The sequence below is a fragment of the Pelophylax lessonae genome (genome assembly GCF_965119305.1).
Source record: "Pelophylax lessonae genome assembly, chromosome: 5".
Taxonomy (NCBI): Eukaryota; Metazoa; Chordata; class Amphibia; order Anura; family Ranidae; genus Pelophylax; species Pelophylax lessonae.
Genome location: NC_138772.1, coordinates 355,995,783 through 356,016,076, shown reverse-complemented (window position 1 = coordinate 356,016,076; position 20,294 = coordinate 355,995,783). Strand labels below are relative to the sequence as shown.

The 20,294-nt window shown below is 44.1% G+C and overlaps 1 protein-coding gene across 1 annotated transcript in view; it reads left to right on the top strand.

Annotated features, from left to right (window-relative positions):
• Positions 1-20,294, top strand: part of CTDP1 (CTD phosphatase subunit 1) — a 289,118-nt gene that overhangs the window by 178,924 nt on the left and 89,900 nt on the right. The window contains exon 11 of the mRNA XM_082258480.1: positions 6,893-7,061. Coding sequence (XP_082114606.1) covers positions 6,893-7,061 — 169 coding nt within the window. The remainder of the gene's footprint in view (positions 1-6,892; positions 7,062-20,294) is intronic.

The following is a 20,294-nucleotide window of genomic DNA, read 5'->3' as shown; positions in this document are numbered from 1 at the left end:
TTTTAGCTAAGCTTTCATACAGGTTTAGGTTTGAGCTTTCCTTCATTCCTTTAGTGCATTTTATAAAATTAAATGACCTTTAACTGAATCATGCAACTAATTGCAATTTTAAAAGAAACACAGCAGCAAAACAAATATTTTCAGCCATAGATGACTTGATGGTTATGACTATTTAGGTCACTGATGCTCAACCAGCTTTCTTCTTGAGAGAATAAATGCCAGTTAAAAGGACATTACTGCAATTTTATTCTACTGATGTGAACCTTATGAATTAAGATGTCTAAACCAAGATCATTAAAGCAGAAGTATGTCTAAAGCTATTTTGACCCTACTTCTCCAATGGATCATAGGAGTGCACTTCATTCTGCACGTCTTTAACCTGTTTTCAGTTCACACCGGGCTGAAAACCTTTGTGACGTCGGCTGACATCACTCAGACGGTCCAGACTCTGGAAAGATCCTGACTTTACAGTCAGGATCCATGCCAATGCTTAGACTGCTTAGACTGGCAGCTGGCTCAGGCTCTCTGTGAGTCACTGGGAGACTGAGCCAGCCACTCCCAATCCCTGTACAGCCTGGCACTCCAGTGAGCGCTTTAGGGGCAGAGCAGACACGCATTCTAGACTTAAGGATTCCGGTCAGTCACCGTGCACCACCTGGTACTGGATACTGCACCTCACATTATTTTGAATCCTTGGCAATATTACGGTTCTCAAAGGAAACAAGATTTTTTCAGTATACCCAGTCTGCTGTTTTTACCTGTAAGAAATTACTTTGGGAAATTACACTTTAAAGTGATTCGTAAAGTCTCTCCTTTTTTTTTTTTTTTTTTTTTTAAATTAACATGTTATACTTCCCTCCCCTGTGCAGTTGGTTTTGCACAGAGTGACCTGGATCTTCCTCTTCTTGGGTCCATCGTTGCTGCTCTTGACCCCTCAACTCCTTTCGAGTGCCCCCACCGCAAGCAGCTTGCTATGGGAGCACCCGAGCCGAGCTGCAGCACCATGTGTTCAGACACTGAGCTGCCATTTGGCCCCAATTGCGTTGTGCCTACGTTTTAGCCAATCAGGAGGGAGAGTCCTGGACAGCCGAGGGACTCGTGGACATCGCTGGAGAGAGACGGGGCTCAGTTAAGTGTGAGGGGGGGCTGCTACACACAGAAGGTTTTTTTTTTATCTTAGTGCATAAAATGCATTAAGATAAAAAACCTGACTTTACAGCTCCTTTTAAGCTCGATTCTTTAACAATGTGAGCGCTTTCATTATTAGGAGCAGAGGTATTACCTCAGTATACACAGACTCTATTTTTCCAGTAAAAGATTGCTTCAGGAAATAACAAAGGCATCTTATTATGTTGAAAACAAGAGAAGGGAGCACCGACCTTGTGCATTACCACTAAAAAAGTTTATTAAAATCAAAGAAGGTAGCGTACAATATACTCACAAACATAGGATATGTATAAGCATGTAGGAAATAGGGACTGCTTGCTTCCAGGACACTTCTCTACTGCTGGATAGCGTGATGGCGTCCTCACAACCTTGTATCGCTTACGCGTTTGAAGAGGGCGTTGCAACTTTGGCTCTGAGGAAGAGGGTCCTCCCTCGAAACGCGTAAACCATACAAGTTTGTGGGGACGCTATCATGCTATGCAGCAGTAGAGAAGTGTCCTGGAAGCGAGCAGTCCCTATTTTCATGCTTGTACATATCCTATGTTTGAGTATATTGTACGCTACCTCCTTTGATTTTAATAAACTTTTTTAGTGGTAATGCACAAGGTCGGTGCGCCCTTCTCTTGTTGTTTTCTTGTAGTGCTTTTTGGATACCCTTGGTCCTGAGGAGGGCAGCAAGGCCACTCCATTTGTGCCTAAAAAAACACCTAGATCATTTTCCTTTCCGCACACCACTCGAGCGCAGGCGAGATACTGTATTTTTGTATCTTAGTATGTTGACCATTACTTCTAAAGGGCAGAGGTATTACCCTAGCATACCCAGTCTCTAGTATTTACCTGTAAAAACAAAAAAAAAGTTATATCAAGAATTATTGAAGGCATTTTATTATGTACACTCAAAACACTGGGTCTATTAGCAATATGAGCGCCCTCATTATTACGTTTTGTTCGGTATACCCAGCCTCCTAAAAAATCCTGTTTAGCCAGAAGCCCAAGCCAATTCTGGCATTTCTTGCCTACATGTAAAAATGATCATTTCTCTTTCGTTCATTGATGGACACAGCTCCTGATATTCTTAACCATTGGGTTATACTGCCCCCTACAGGAGTAGAACACTAGGCAGAAAGTCTGGCTATGCCTATGGGCAGTTCCAGGGCATATACTCCCTCTCTGCTATAGGTACTCAGTTTTTTTTCTGCCTAGTAAGAAGTAAAGACCTAGTTCCTTGCTGGGATTTCTGGTCCTGGCAATTTTTTCTTTTTAGATAGAATTTTTTCTCCTGCCGGACTGGGCGACGGGCTGGATAATCTAGATCCAGTGGTCACCCCAGCTTGGCCAGGGAGCGCGCACAGACCTGAGCTCTACGCTAGGTTGGCTATGACATAGCCCCACCGGGCGGGGGCTGGCCTGCAACGTAAATGCCTTGCGAGGCCGACAGCACACCCATTTCGATGGCGAGGGGTTCTGTCTCAACCGGTGCCCGCTTTTTTCCTGGTATGGTGAGTGCTCCCATACCCCCCCCGGAGGGTTTAGGGGTGGACATGGGCCCCTCCTTGGGACAGTCACACCCCCAGGTTCCCCTCCTTCCCGTCAGGAATCCCCCTTCCTCTGTTCCCCCCATCCTACCTCCACCCCCCACTAATGCAGGGGCTGTGTGGGTGTTCTGGACCACCCGCTGGGGATGGGGGCGGGGGGGTGGTGTGCCGAGGATGATCGGCTATGCAGGGGGGGGGGGTTGTTCCCGGTGGGGGACTCCTGCCTGGGCCTGTCCTTGAGGCCTAGGAATCCCCCCTAGTGCCTCTAGGGGGCCACCATTTTGTTGTAGCCTGTGTGCTCCAAGCACCACGGCCATTTTGCGGTGGTTTGCCATTGAAAATAGCTGCGACCATAACTGTGGAGCCATGTGGGTGGCAATTTTGGCGGTGGGAACCCCTCCTCATCCCCTGGTGCTGACTCCTGGATCTTTTCACTTTCTGATCATCTCACATTCAATGCAGATTATCCTGGTGGCTGCAGGTGCCTGTTTCTGCTGGGTGGTGAGTCTGGTGGGGTCCTCTCCCTCTCTGCTGAGGATCGCTTGGTGCTTTGTGCCTGGCAACCGGGTGCTGCTTCCAGCTCGGTGGGAGTTGTCCATTTGCTGTGTTTTTCACTTTTTGTGTGGCCTCCCTGCTGACTCATGGAGTTTTTGATCACATCTCCCCACCCGATCCCCTCTCTAAAGCTGCGGGGCCCTACGGGTCTCAGCCATCCATTGATGCACTAACAGCTGTCCTGGAGTGCTTTGTGTCCCAGGTGGAGATAGTTTTCGGGTGATGGGCTAGCAAAAAGCGCCCTCCCCTGCCTCATCAGATCCTGAATCTGATTCGGCCACCGCGGACGTGGGTCTCCCTGCTGGGTCTGCGACCACATGCTCGGAATCCTCAGAGTGAGGATGATTCCTCCACATCTGCAACTGCACACGAAAAAGCACTGATTGTATCTATGCGTGAGATCTTAAAAATGGAGGATGCAGCTGTGACGGAGGCACAGGTCCCCTTTGGCAGTCACAACCCACCAGCAATCACCATACGAACTCTGAGGGAGTTCGGCTGGATTCTGAATTTTCAGACGTTTGCTCTGGTTTCCGTCCAAAAAGCTGGACTATCTGGGTCTGACTCTGGACTCGCCCTTAGCCAGAGTGCTCCTTCCTCTGTACAAGCTCCAGAAATTGGAGGCTGCAACTCGTCTCCTGCTTTCCAGTAGATGGTCATCTGTCCAGGCTTGCATGCGGATGCTGGGCCTGATGGTGTCTATCTTCAAGGAAGTTAATTTGCACAGTTCCATATGAGATCCCTGCAAAGGGAGATTCTGGCCAAATGGGAGAAAACTCTGCAGTCTCTGGACAATCAGGATGGAATTAATCTCTGATATGGTGGCTTCGTTCTCCGGCGCGTCAGCTGGGTAAATCTTTCCTCCCCTTGTATTCGACAGTGGTCACCACAGATGCCAGCCTGTCTGGCTGGGGAGGCGTCCTCGGCAAAAATTCTGCTTAGGGGATCTGGACGCTGGAAGAGTCTATAAACAGTAAAAAACAGTGCTTCCTTTAAAAATGGCACAAGAACAAATTGTCCATAACATGCAAAGAATGGAGTTTCAGAGATCTTCAGTGTTTCCTCTATACAATAATGTGGTTAGTGCTCTCTTCCACCACCATCAGAAAAAATTCCTACTCACCATACTCAAGCATATAAAGCGCATATAGGATATGTTGAGAGATACTCTCCTATAACCTATGCTCCCCACTGGTGATCCACTCTAATCAGATGTAAACTCCAAGAGTGTTATACCATAAAGTCAGGGAAAAACAAAAGGCCCTTCATAGTGTAGTAATTTAACGTTAATTTCTTGCGCAAAAAAAAAAACACAGAAGATGCAGTTACGACGAGCTTATCTCGTCTTGCAGGGACACTGGTTTGCATTCCACCTGTGTTCCAAAATGGCATAAGTGACGTCTCACACTAGATCCCACCCAACGTGTTTCTCCGGTAGCGTCTGACGTCATCAGGGGTCACGTGGCCGGACACGTCCCTTCCTTATATTTATACTACTGTCATAACCGGATATCCAATCCACTGCAATCCTAGTAAATAATAATAGATATGGATTAAAGCTGACTGGGAGATGGGATTTACACCAAATTAGGTATTTAGATCTAATTTTCAATAAGGAAAAAATTTTTCCTCATGCCTCAGTTTTGTGAACAAGCAGTACAAAGGGTCAAGGCACAGATAGGTATGAACTGTGTCCCCCGATGGACCGCAAGAAAAATATTATACAGTAAGGACAAAAATCCTAATTTCTTTGCAGAAATTATTACTTTTCTAATATTATAAATGGCAGTAGGGATGTAATCATTTTGAAGGAATTGTATCATTTAGATATTATACTTTAAAGATCAATCTGCAATTTATAACTTTTGTTGAAAAGGAATAATCCTCTTTGGTGGAAAATTCAGTCAATTTAATTAAACCAAATTGATCTTTTTGTATTAAAAATGTGTTTTTTTTCTTTTTTTTTTTTTCAGTTGTCACAGGGATAAAACCAGTCAATTGATAAACCTGTTCTGGTGATAACTGGTGGTTTATTTCCAAATTTGAAAGATCTTACTTTCTGTTGTCTTTGGGAAAAAACCTAAGGCAAATCACCCAACCGGACAATTATTTCCTACTTTATCCAAATAGTTTGTCTTTGTATACACCTAGTTATGTGTTTGGCAAAAGTAAGACCTAAAAACTGTCCATTAAAGTGGATCTGAACTCAAAGTGTCGACCTGTTATAGGAAACGTCTAGCAATGTTAATTTTGCTAAATTTGTACCCTGAAATATTGCCTTTTGTCTAGAATTCTTCCCCGAAAAATAGCAGTACACTTTCTGGTATGTGAGCGTGCCAAGCTACACATCTTCTGTAGCCATATAGATGTATATCTGCTGTGTGAGGTCATCTTAGGCACTATGTACTTGACTGCTAGCCCCAGGAGTAAGCTTTGGTGATGTTACTACTGTGCTGCTCACGGTTCTACTTGTTGAAGGTTCTCACAACTACTAAGATGGCCCCACAGAAAGAGTGCAGATAGGGCCGTAGATTTATATATTTTAGTTTTTTCTGGAAAGGTGGTGATGGTGGTTTAGTTTTGGGGACCCACTCAGAGAAATAAAATAGGTGTTGAACTCCTGCAGATTGTACATGTGGCAAAATTGCACTGGGCGGAGGTTGAAACCCGGGTGCTTATACACAGAGTGCATAGGTCAGGCGTGCATATTGCACAGGGGACAGGAATCTGTAATACAGAGGTCAGGAGTGCATATTGCACAAAGTGGGCAGGGTAAAATTGTGCATAACGCACAGAGAGCGCAGGAGGTCAGGAGTGCATATTGCATAGGGGACAGGAATATGTAATACACAGATGTCAGGAGTGCATATAATGTTCAGAGAGGGCAGGGGTAAAGTGTGCATAATGCACAGAGAGCGCAGGAGTGTAGAGAGCATAATGCACAGTTCAGTAGACACGAGTAGAAAAATAAATACCTCCCTACCCAAGGTAAAATTCCCCCCCACCAGCTCTTCGTCTCAGGACTGCTACACCAAACCTCCCCTTCAATAAACCTAAACCACACTCCCCAATCCAGGGAAGTGCAGAGTAAGGGAAGTCCTCACTTTGCTTCATCATGTGACTGGAGCGGAGGAGAGCAGACACTCTCACTCTGAACTGGCACGCTGCAGGAGTGGCTCCTGCTTCAGGTGCCTGGTGTGGCTGTCGGGTTTGGATGCTTATGTTCTCTCTCCCCCCCACCACTCCTAATCTACTCCCCTGAGTGCAGAGAAAGCCATAGTTTGTTAGTAATAAGGAAAAGTTTAGCTGAAGGGGAGACCACAGACTAGCCCTTTGTTATTTGTCTGACATTTTTATGAGTGTAGCTTCCAGGGTTCAGTTACTCATTATGTGGAATCACCTGGGTCCTGATTGAATTTTCTTCTTAAATATACATAGCTTGCTTATTATTAACAGCTGCCTAAGGAAAGTTAATATCAAGAATAGAAAGCAAAACTATTTAGATAGGCAGGAACAAACTGAAAATTATACTATGAAGGTAGAAAAGCAATTCCATTTACAGTAGCAAGAAGCTTGCTCATGTACTGAAAGACACCGCATGTTAATTGACTAAGGAAACCCATTTTATTTGACAGAGTTGTTCAGCCCAGTCAAGAACAACTGTTTGATGATGAAGAGCTGCCTACAGCAAGTGCAGAGGAGGAACAGTCTGGTCCATCTCGAAGAAAGCGTCAGCCTAGCATGTCTGAAAGTATGCCTTTGTATACACTTTGCAAGGAAGACTTAGAGAGCATGGACAAGGAAGTAAGCTCAATCATACAAAATTATGTTGTTTAGAAATGAAATGCTAAATGCTGTAATATGTTTCTTTGTTATTTGTGTTTTTTTTTTTTCCCCTAATTAAAAATCGGCATAGATCTACACCTTTATTTGCAGTGGCTTAAGCCAGCCATAGACTATTCGAATCTCATCCGGTTCAGCAGAGATGGCTGAGATTTGAACCATGTATGGGCAGGCTGATTGTAAGTGGATCCATCAACCGACTTTGGTACAATGAGCATGTCGGATTTTTAGGATGCTATTATTGCCACTGGCTATAGCTTCTAGCAATAATCACTGTGTTCTCCTGACCGGGAAGGCCTGCGGCTGGGAAAATCTAATGACTCCAGAGGAGGAATTCCTCTATAAACACTGTGTTGATGTGGGAGTCAAGTGATTTCCTTTCCTGCAACCTGTGGTTGCAGGTAAGAAAATCATATCATATATGGCCTGCCTTACCGCTTAGGTTAAACCTCACACAAGAAGTTAAGAGCATGTGTGCCTGCTTAAGTGTACACCCACATAGGAAACATGTGCACAAATACATTTCTTTTTTTTCTGTGCTGTAGCTAGGTTGCTACCAACAGCTAGGTCACAATGGTAGACATACTGATTATTCCTTATAATCACTGTCGCCTGCGTAAGCAATCTTGCCAAAAAAAGGTCCCGCTCAAGAGGGCTACTGAAAGTTCATGCCCCGCTGCTTTCTGGGGGGTTTTACAGAAGAGAAGGAGTTTGAGAAGGCAGAGTCCATACAAGAATCATGCTTACAGACAGCAAGGTACCATTGGTTATGTAGTCCTTAGACATGGAAAGTAAACGGCAGAGGAGAAGCTGCAAAGCATGCAGGGAATCCAGGAAGTTGTGAAAAAAGATAGCTAGTCTGCAGAGAGCACTTGCAACATGAAAGGAAATGTCTCAGGAAGGCTTATATTACAATGGTGTGCCCATAAACCTCCTTTAAAGCGGAGTTCCGGGCACAGATGTCATTTTTTAATAAACATACCCCCGGGACAGTCAGGGCTAGCACATTCCACAATGGCTAGCCTCTGATCTGTCCCGGTTCGCACTTACCTTTTAGAAGAAATACTTACTTAGAAAATTTCTTCCACAGCGTTTCCATCTCTCTTGTGGGCAGCTGAAGCTGGCGCGGTCCTCTTCTGTGTCTTCTTCCGCGTCTTCTTGTCCCAGAATGCGCCGCACCGGCCCCTCTCGTCACTTCCGGCGCGGCGCCGCATTCCTGAACAGCTTCTGGGCATGCCCAGAAGCTGTTTAGCAGGGGAATGCGGCGTCGCCCGGAAATGACGAGCGGGGCCGGTGCCGTCGCATTGATTCCTGGGAGCTGTGACGTTCAGCTCCCAGGAATCATAGCGAGGCAGGAAGTGACGGGGTGAGCCGCGGCTCCGAGGGAGGAAGTACTCTGAGGTGAGTATCTTCGATCTTCAATTGCAAGGTAAGTAAACAAAAAAAAAAAAATTAACTATCCAATTCCTTTTCAGGTGAGGCATTCCTAGCGGAGGGGCACAAAAAAAAAAATTTGTTTTTGTGCCCGGAACTCCGCTTTAAGGCCTGGGGTCTGAGAGAATCACATTTTCTTTTACATCATGTGGATAACTTTGGGTGTGTGCATCACTTACTGGGGGAAGAAATGACACAGGACGCAGTATGGGAAGAAGGCAAGCCAGTTGTGGCAGTGTGATGCTTTGGGTAATGTCCTCCTGGAAAACCCTAGTCCTGCCATTCATGTAGATGTTACTTTGACACATATCACCTACTTACACTTTGTTGCTGGCCAAGAACACCCCAGTATTTCCTATTGTCAGTGGCCTCTTTCAGTAGGATGATGCGCCTTTCACACTGCAAATATGGTTCAGGAATGGTTTATGGCAGTGGTCCTCAACCCTGGCCTACAGGGCCCACTAACAGGCCAGGTTTGCAAGATAACTGAAATACATCCCAGGTGATATCATTTGCTGCTCAGTGATTGCAGTACTCTAGTCTGCATCTCCCCAAGGTGATACTTAAAATCTGGCCTGTTAGTGGGCCCTGAGGACCAGAGTTGAGGACCACTGGTTTAAGGAACACAATGAGTTTAAGGTGTTAAATTGGTATCCAAATTCTCTAGATCTCAGTCCAATTGAGTATCTGTGGACTTTGCTAAAAAAAAAAAAAAAAGTCCAATCCATGGAGGTCCCACCTCCCAACTTACAGGACTTAAGGCCGTACACACGAGTCGAAATTCGGCCGGGAATTTTCGTCCGACGACCGATCTGCCGATTTTCGGCTTGTTAGTATGGTGCTCTCGACAACCGACTCCAGAATTTTTTTCGGCCGAAAAGTCGGTGTGCAGGCTATAAAATTTTTGTCCACAGTCAAAACACGTCCGATTTTCGTGCAGTCAGTACAGATTTCGACAGGGAAAAATCTTATGAGCAAGACTGGGCATGCTCGGAGATGAAAGAACACAAAGAAAGCAATCCAACAAATGACATCACTTCTGAAGTAGAATTCTGTCGTGCGGGAAAATTTGCATGCAGTCTAGAGCACATTCCAACCAACAAACACCACTCTGGACAAAAGACGGGACGACCGGTCGCGGAAATTTGTTGCGTGTGTACGAGGCTTTAGAGGTTGTAAACCTGAGAAAGAAAAAACCTAAAAGACAAAGGCATAATGAGCTAGTATGCATCGAATACTAGCTCATTATGAAATACTTACCTTAGAACGAAGCCCCCGCAGAACCGCCTGCTCACCAGTGACACGGCCAACATGTTCAGCCGTCTTCCTTCCGGAAATGGGTAAACGGCAAATTGACACTGTTATACAAGCTGTACACTCACTACTTTACATCATAGCAAAGTGTCATTTCTTCAGTGTTGTCACATGAAAAGATATAATAAACTATTTACAAAAATATGAGGGGTGTACTCACTTTTGTGAGATACTGTGTGTGTGTACAGTGGGTACGGAAAGTATTCAGACCCCCTTACATTTTTCACTCTTTGTTATATTGCAGCCATTTGCTAAAATCATTTAAGTTCATTCTTCTTCCTCATGAATGTACACATAGCACCCCATACTGACAGAAAAACACAGAATTGTTGACATTGTTGCAGATTTATTAAAAAAGAAAAACTGCAATATCACATGGTCCTAAGTATTCAGACCCTTTGCTGTGACACTCATATATTTAACTCAGGTGCTTTCCATTTCTTCTGATCATCCTTGAGATTGTTCTACACCTTCATTTGAGTCCAGCTGTGTTTGATTATACTGATTGGACTTGATTAGGAAAGCCACACACCTGTCTATATAAGACCTTCCAGATCACAATGCATGTCAGAGCAAATGAGAATCATGAGGTCAAAGGAACTGCCTGAAGAGCTCAGAGACAGAATTGTGGCAAGGCACAGATCTGGCCAAGGTTACAAAAAGATTTCTGCTGCACTTAAGGTTCCTAAGAGCACAGTGGCCTCCATAATCCTCAAATGGAAGATGACCAGAACCCTTCCTAGAGCTGGCCGTCCGGCCAAACTGAGCTATCAGGGGAGAAGAGCCTTGGTGAGAGAGGTAAAGAAGAACCCAAAGATCACTGTGGCTGAGCTCCAGAGATGCAGTCAGGAGATGGGAGAAAGTTGTAGAAAGTCAACCATCACTGCAGCCCTCCACCAGTCTGGGCTTTATGGCAGAGTGGCCCGACGGAAGCCTCTCCTCAGTGTAAGACACATGAAAGCCCGCATGGAGTTTGCTAAAAAACACCTGAAGGACTCCAAGATGGTGAGAAAGAAGATTCTCTGGTCTGATGAGACCAAAATAGAACTTTTTCGCCTTAATTCTAAGCGGTATGTGTGGAGAAAACCAGGCACTGCTCATCACCTGTCCAATACAGTCCCAACAGTGAAGCATGGTCGTGGCAGCATCATGCTGTGGGGGTGTTTTTCAGCTGCAGGGACAGGACGACTGGTTGGAATTGAGGGAAAGATGAATGTGGCCAAGTACAGGGATATCCTGGACAAAAACCTTCTCCAGAGTGCTCTGGACCTCAGACTGGGCCGAAGGTTTACCTTCCAACAAGACAATGACCCTAAGCACACAGCTAAAATAACGAAGGAGTGGCTTCACAACAACTCCGTGACTGTTCTTGAATGGCCCAGCCAGAGCCCTGACTTAAACCCAATTGAGCATCTCTGGAGAGACCTAAAAATGGCTGTCCACCAACGTTTACCATCCAACCTGACAGAACTGGAGAGGATCTGCAAGGAGGAATGGCAGAGGATCCCCAAATCCAGGTGTGAAAGACTTGTTGCATCGTTCCCAAAAAGACTCCTGGCTGTATTAGATCAAAAGGGGGCTTCTACTAAATACTGAGCAAAGGGTCTGAATACTTAGGACCATGTGATATTTCAGTTTTTCTTTTTTAATAAATCTGCAACAATGTCAACAATTCTGTGTTTTTCTGTCAGTATGGGGTGCTATGTGTACATTCATGAGGAAGAAGAATGAACCTAAATGATTTTAGCAAATGGCTGCAATATAACAAAGAGTGAAAAATGTAAGGGGGTCTGAATACTTTCCGTACCCACTGTATGTATGTGTGTGTGTGTGTATGTATGTATATATATATATGTATGTGTGTGTAACACATTTTTCCATGTGGCCTCAGAATCTTCAAGGTGCGTTTTTAAGGTGATCAAATGAGACTAAAATTTAATTATTTGGCCTTAACACCAAACAATATGGCAGAAATCCAATACAGCTCAACATCCAAATAACACCATTCCTACAGTAAAGCATATGGCAGTGGTAATATCCTGTTATGGGGGTGTTTCTCTGCAGCAGGGACTGGAGCACTTGTCCGGATAGAAGAATGAGGCAAAATACCATCAAATTCTTGAGCAAAATCTGCTGCCCTCTGCCAGAAATTTGTCAATGGGAAGGTGGTTTACCTTCCAACATGACGATGACCCAAAGCACAAAGCAAAAATTACCACACAGTGGTTGAAGGAGAAAAAGGTGAATGTCCTTGCATGGCCTAGTCAGAGCCCAGACTAAAATCACATTGAAAATCTGTGGAATGACTTGAAGGCTGCAGTCTACAAACGGTCACCATCAAATTTAACTGAACTTGAGCAGTTTTGCAAAAAGTGTACAAATATTGCAAAGTCTAGATGTGCAAAGTTAGTAGAGACATATCCCAACAGACTAAAGGCTGTAATTTAAAGCAAAATGTGGTCTAACAAAATACTGACATAAGGGGGTGATCCTTTTTCCAACTCGGTGATTCCGTTTTTGAACTTTTGTTTTTTCTGACGTTAGTTATATCTTTCACTTGGATGTTATAAGTTGCACTAGTAAATACAGCTGGATAAAACAAAAACTGTCTTCATTTCAGGCTGCAAAGCAACAAAGTGTGATAATTTTAAAGGCGGGTGATTCTTTGCTATAACCACTGTATCTGTGCATTCACAATTGCACATGACCACAGGGGGGTATAGGGGCACTTTAGATTTTTATTTCATGTAAATCTACATTTTTTTAATTAAACGTTTTTGTTTTAAGAAGGATGAACAACTTCCATTGTGATGGCATGGGCAGTGATCCAATCTGGTTTATCATTGGTGGAGTAATTTGCAAAGTGTGGTAATTGTGCCCCCTATAATATTTTAAGGGTTTTTGGGCTCCAGCTGTTTGGGGGCATTAAGAATTTTGCATGCTAACCTACACCCCCTGGAACCACATACATACATATCCGGGATGGACTGATATGTTTTTTTTTTTTGGGGGGGGGGGCTGATACCGATATTTTGGTCACAAAGTATCGTTATCGGCCGTTATGGGCTGACATTTTGTACATTTAAAGTTTTGAAAAATAAAGACAATTTTTGACACAAATCGGGTACTGAAAATGTTAATGTTTGTTAACATTTTTAACATTAATAAAGGCTCGTTCTTCACACTTTACCTGCATGAAAACTGATAGGAAAACCGCTCAGCTTTCACTTGCAGGTACATCAGTTTGACATCATGTGAACGAACGAGTCCTAGAAGAGTAGACAACTGTGAAAAATAAAGTGCAGGGAAAACAATAACTAAAGGCTTCCCAAAACAAAATTTACATAAACTGCTGCAGTAGTGTGCTCACTATCTGCAATGATTAAATCTAGTAGCTGCAGTGCAAAAGACAGTGGACTGGACACTAGTACTACTCACTTTCAATACTCCCAGTTAAGCATAACCTTTCAGCATGTTCACCAGTTAAACGGCTTCTGTTTTTTTTTTTTTTTTTTTCATATATTGCTGCCACTTCACTAAAAACCCGCTCACTTGGTACAGAGGAAGGAGGAGCAGAAAGGTATCTTCTAGCATGAGAAGCAAGTCTTTTGTAGCGTGCCTCATTTTCTTTCCACCACTGAAGAGAATCGCCACTTGTTCTGTCAATTACTGGTTTCTTCAAATAGAGATACATTTCATCATGCAGGGTCATTATTGCAGATTCAGAAGAATCCTCTGCATGAGGCTCCAATAAAACATGGCATCTATTCGACAACGATGAAGTTTCTCTTCTGTCTGTTTTCTTTTTGGACATTTTTCTCTTTTTGCAGCATCCTGCTCTTCCAGCTTAGAAACCTACTCTTCCTGTCTTTTTGGCAGGAAACTCCTGCACCTCCTGTTGAATATCTTCTGTCAGCCATTGTTTTGCTTTGGCCAATACGTCATCAGAAGAGAAAGCATGATTCTTGTATCGAGGATCTAAAAGAAATGCAAGCACAACATTTTTATTCTCTTCATGCTTCTCAAAAGGTTTGGCGAGGCTGTCCCTCATGGCCTGCCTACATGTTTTAGTGCCTCGTGTGTTGGGTCCCTCATTCTCTTGAAGAAGCATCTTCAGCACTCTCACACATGGGATGACAGATGACACAGATGAGTCATAGTGACTCACCTCTAGTGTCACTTCCTCTATGGGGAGGAGGGTCTCAACGACAAAATGGGTACAATGTCCCACTGATAGGCATATGCTGGTTTTCGGTTATGCGATATATCGCGGTATCGCATGTCCACAGTATTGATATTGCCATTATTTTTGAAATACCATTTATTTCTGGTGCCAGGCTACCCCCACTTCTCCTCGCATCTCCCCGCTGTGTTCTGGCTCAGCTGTCGTCCTACTAGAACGGAGCCGCTACTTCCTGTATAGTTCCGGCTCACAGGCGGAATGATATTAGATGCACTCCGCCTGTGACCGGAGGAGCCATACACAGGAAGCATCGGCTTTGCTCTATACTGCAGCGGCATGCTTCCCGGGCTCAGCCACAGACACAGTGCCACTGCCTACAGTACTACAAGCAAATCTCTGCAAGTATCTACCACCTAACTATGTACTGTCAATATATATGCACAGGCATAGCAGCCCACATTACATTATTATACAGTCATCAAGCAGTGTCTGGCCTACCTGATGACTGGTCCTGGCGCTCAGCTCCAATCTGATGGCCTGGCCATTAAGGGGGCAAATCCTTGCGGTCCAGAAGTGGTTAAACCTGCACGAGGACCAGTGTTTTTATTTATAAATGACTTTACTATTGCTTTAGGCCTGGTTCACATGTATGCAGGTTGGCGGCCCACATTTGCACAGGCATAGCAGCCCACTGATTCGAATGGGCTTGGGCTGCTATGCCTGCGTTTTCAGCTGAAAAAAGGTGCAAACAGAATTTTATAAAAATACAGTGGCCCTGAAATACATCCTGCTTTTGTACCATGCGACTTACCTACAGTTCCTGCACGCGCAAACTGTGTTTTTAAATGCTGGGCCCACGTATTTAAAAAATGCAGAAAGTTTGCCAGTGCCAAAAGCAGGATGGATTTCAAGGCCACTGCATTTTTTTAAATGCTGCATGCACCTTTTTTCTGCGGAAAACAAGGGCATAGCAGCCCAGTCAAATCGATGGGCTGCTAGGTCTGTGCAAATGTGGGCCGCCAACCCGCATACATGTGAACCAGGCCTAAAGCAATAGTAAAGTAATTTACAAATAAAAACACTGGTCCTCCTGCAGGTTTAACCATTTCTGCACCGCAAGGATTTGCCCCCTTAATGACCAGGCCATCTGATCGGAGCTGAGCGCCGGGACCAGTCATCAGGTAGGCCAGACACTGCTTGAAGGCTTATTTTAGGCCTGGTTCACAGAGTCTGTACTGACTGACTATATAATAATGTGCAAAAGTGAACCAAAGTCCTTAAATTCAAGAATGAAATTGAAGTGAGGTAGAAATTTATTAATTTAAATGTAATCATTAAATATCGTGATAATACCGTGGCAAAACCTTAATCAATCACAGCATGAAAATCTGATACTGTCGCAAGCCTACCCACTGATCAGCAGTATGGCAAGAATATCCTCCATATTCACCTGAATAGATGGTAAGAGCTCGCTTCTGCTCCAGCATTCTTTGCAACATGTGAAGTGTTCCATCGTGTTGAAACAGCGTTAATCAAGTTGTTTTTGGGTAGGCCAAGGTCTTCCTGAATGCACCTCAGTCGCTGCTTGGCAAGGATTAAATGGTGGAAATGGCCTGCGCACCTCTTCAGCATACCAATTATATCAAGCAAATGATGGTTTGACAGACCATCATTTACCACAAGTTGGAGGGTGTGTGCCATGCAACTGAAGTCTGACACTTAAGCAAGCCTTATTGAACGATAATGTGCTGCGCTAAAATATAGTGAATACTGAAATCACCAAAAATCTATATACAAGGAATATATAATACAAAAAATTATATATACCACTCAAAGTATGTGTGAGGAAAAAGGTAACAAGAAATTAATCAGTGTTCCTTAAAAATGTGAATATCACCAATGTAAATCAATAATTAAATAAACATAAATCATCAAGTGCAAATTATAATGAAGTGAAAAGATAAGGATATTAATTAAATTCAATCCCAATAAAGTCCATACAAAAATTAGAAGAAAATCCAAGAAGGTGTGCCACAGGGTCCCAAAAAAGTGCATCCACACAATTCCTTGTGAAAATATAGTAGACACCGATGTGCAAATCACCCAGGGAAAACAGATGGCTGCTTACCAGAACGGGTAGGTCTCTCAAATTAATGAGTAGACCACAGAAAGCATAAGTGTAATGCCAAGGATGGCCACAGGATGTCTCCTTTATATTCTCAATGGCGATGTCCACATAGTAGGAAATAAATTAGGACAGGGACATAGTGTAACTCCGTATATAAGGCATTTATTAATGATAAAAGGCAGATAAAAACACTCACATTTGCGATGTGAATTCAAGGCATCTATAAGTTACAGGTACGCTGGAAACGAACGAACATCTCCCTCGCTGTTAGTGTCTAAGGAGCCGGCTTGTTGGGGGCGTGGTCTCGTCACGTCTAGATCACCCGACCGGTTTCGCTATAGGTTAGCGTCATCAGGGGTCAAAAGGAATAAGCAAGCCTTATTCCTTTTCTCCATGTTTGATCTGCTGTCTCAAAGCACAAGCACCACTCGGTCTTTGGTGATTCCCCAGTCTTCAAGCATGCTTAGAAACATTTCTCTAATGTACTCCCCAGTGTGGGATCCTTGCATCACTTTTTGTATTCAACACCAAATGCCTTCTTGTCCATCCGCTGTCAATGAAGTGGCATGTAAGACTCATTAGTGACTTTGTCCTGACCAGCAGTTAGTCGTGAATGAGAGTGAGTTGCCAGCATTCTCTGGTTTCAGCATAGCCTTTACTTTCTCAAATACCTTTTGGTGAATCTTTCCCAGCATTTCGGTTTGATAATACTTGTCACTCTTCAGAGTCAGACACCATTGTAAATGGCTGGTTATCAGTGACCATCATCTCTGTGATTACTCTGTCCAGCAGTTGGGATCTTCCACCAGAATTTAGCCACCTGTTTTTTTTCTGAAACATATCTGTTATTGTTGCCTGGGATACTGGTAATTCACCTTGTGATTCATTGTGTTTTTTCTGTGCTGCATGCTATAATTTACCATGATGAACTCTTAGATGGGCCCAAAGATTTGAAGTATTTTTGGTTTTTGCAATTGCTGATCCCATGCTTTCATTGTTTGTGCACGTGTTGCACACTGCTGCTTTTCCTGGAGATGGAGATGAGAAATAGTCCAAGATCACACTTTTACTTTTTCTATTTGCATCCATATTTGAAAGACACTACTAACATTTAATATAGGGTTGAATAAAACTGGCTGACTGGCAACCTGTGGTGATGAGTGGCTGGCACACTGTGGTGAGTGACTGGCTCTCTGGCACACTGTGGTGGGTGGGTGGATGGCTGGCTGGCTGCCTGGCACCCTGTGGTGGGTGGCTGGCTTTCTTTTGTCACCATGTGGCTTGCTTGGCACTCTGTGGTGGGTGGCTGGCTTGCTTGGCACCCTGTGGTGGGTGGCTGACTTGCTTGGCACCCCATGGTGGCTGGCTGGCTGGCGCAGAGGCTGTGGGTGGCTGACTGGTACAGTGCCTGTGGCTGGCTGTCTGGCAACTTGTGGTGGATGGCTAGCTGGCACCCTGTGGTGGGTGGCTGTCTGGCACCCTGTTTGGCTTGCTGGCACCCTGCGGTGGGTGGCTGGCACCCTGTGGTGGGTGGCTGGCTGACACCCTGTGGTGGGTGAGTAGCTGGCACAGGGGCTTTGGGCGGCTGGCTGGAACAGGGACTGTGGGTGTGGGCAGCTGGCTGGCACCGGGCTGTTGTGGGTGGGTGACTGGCTGTGTTACAGTCCCGACGGTTAGGCCCAGTGCGCGGAGGCGCGTGGCGCAACATAAGCAATGACATCACGACAATATCGGCAAGTTCCGGGGCTGATACCGATATATCTGGAAAAGTGAATGTCGGCCCTCCGATAATCGGTTGATCCTAATACATATATACATACATTTATGTGTATATATTTTTAGAATACAGAAATTGAACTTTTTTCTTATCAGATATTTTATTAAGGGAAAGAACAAAAGTTACAAAAGAAAGCAAAGAGGAGTCCTCCCCTAGAGAAGGGTGGAGATGTAGATTGTACAGTGACATAGTGCAATGGTAGGGACGCAGCCCATGTTAACATAACATAAATATTAATACACATGGGAACTTTAGGTGGCAACTCTGTGTGCACAAATCCAAAGACACATAGGCGACTAATGGTAAGTAATAACTAGGGGTCAGTACAGAATCTCGTCCTGTAAGCAGAGGCTAGTTACAGGGAGCTCAAGGTGAGACTGCCCTAGTATGGGATAGAAAACACAGTTCTCGGGGTCCTTGGAGTGGGAAGAGGGGGAAAAGCAGAACCTTAGTGAACAAACAGCATCATGACGGCCAAGGAACACACTGGAGAGGTCAGGGATAAAGTTGTGGGGAAGTTTGAAGCAGGGTTAGGGTAAAAAAAAAAATATCCCAAGCTCTAAACATCTCACGGAGCACTGTTCAATCCATCATCTGAAAATGGACAGCGTATGGCACAACTGCAAACCTACGAAGTCATGGCCGTCCACCTAAACTGACAGGCCAGGCAAATAGGGCATTTATAAGAGAAGCAGCCAAGAGGTCTATGGTAACTCTGGAGGAGCTGCAGAAATCCACAGCTCAGGTGGGAGAATCTGTTCACAGGCAACTATTAGTCGTGCACTCCACAAATCTGGCCTTTATGCAAGAGTGGGAAGAAGAAAGCCCTTGTTGAAAGAAAGCCGCAAGAAGTCCCGTTTGCAGTTTATGAGAAGGCATGTGGGGCACACAGCAAACGTGTGGAAGAAGGTACTCTGGTCAGATGAAACCAAGATTAAACTTTTTGGCCTAAAAGCAAAACGCTATGTGTGGCGGAACACTAACCCTGTACATCACCCTGAACACACCATCCCCACCGTGAAACATGGTGGTGGTGGCAGCATCCTGTTATGGGGATGCTTTTCTTCAGCAGGGACAGGGAAGCTGGTCAAAGTTAATTGGAAGATGGATGGAGCCAAATACAGGGCAATCTTAGATGAAAACCTGTTAGTCTGCAAAATATTTGAGACTGGAGTGCAGGTTCACCTTCCAGCAGGAGAATGCCCCTAAACATTTAGCCAGAGCTACAATAGAATGGTTTAGATCAAAGCATATTAATGTGTTAGAATGGCCAAAAAATGCAGACCTAAATCCAATTAAGAATCCGTGGCAAGGCTTGAAATTTGCTATTCACATAAGCTCTCCGTTGAATCTTGAGCTATTTTGCAAAGAAGAATTGACATACCCAAAAAGTCTTGCAGCTGCCACTTTGTGTTGGTCTTTCACATAAAATCCCAATAAAATACATTTACGTTTTTGGTTGTAACATGACTAAATGTGGAAAATTTTAAGGCGTATCAATACTTTTTCAAGGCACTGTATTCATTTCTTTCCCTAACTTGAAAAAGGAGGGGGGGGTGTAATTTGCCCTATATAAAGATGATATATCAGAAATATGTTTAAAGCAGAGCTCCATCCAAAAGGGAAAGTTTCGCTTTAAGACCCCCCCTCCCCCTCTGCCTAACTTGGCATGTCATTTTGAAGGGGGGGGGGGTGCGGTTACCTAGTTTTTACAGGTATCACCCCTTCCTTTTATCTGCCCACTATTCTTCTCATTGATCTTGACAGAAACAAAGCAATTATCTCGGACACCCTGCTCGCACCTTAAGGTCACAGACGTCCCTATGTGCGATTCTGCATGAGTGTTCTGGGCCTCATGGTGGCCTCTTGGAAGCTGTTCTATTTACCCAATTCCATTCAAAGTTTCCCAGTGCTTCTGTCTTGCCAAGCAAGGAACTCCCTGGCTTGATGTATTTTCAACCCAGGATTTATAGAAAGTTTGTTCTGTTGGCAGTTGGTATGGTATACTAAGATCCTGAGCTCTTTAATTGTAACGGAACTCTTTGCACTTGTACATGTGTTCAAAATATTAGACTTGCAAATCAGATAAGTGTTGAGGGTCAGTTTCAACCAACCTCCCAATCTCAGAGTTGCTGTACAGGTGATTGACCTCAGGAAGCTTATGTAAAAATAGATTTCAGGTAGTTTTGCTAGCTATATGTAAAATACAATTATTAGCTGTGTTTGGTGAGAAGATTAAAAAATAGCTAGTACTGGCAAGTGATCAGTTGAATTTTCCCTTTAAAGTAGCTAAAATTGCCTTGTTCAGTTCAAAGTGAAAATGTTAACTCTAGATTTCGAACCATGTGTCTACATGTG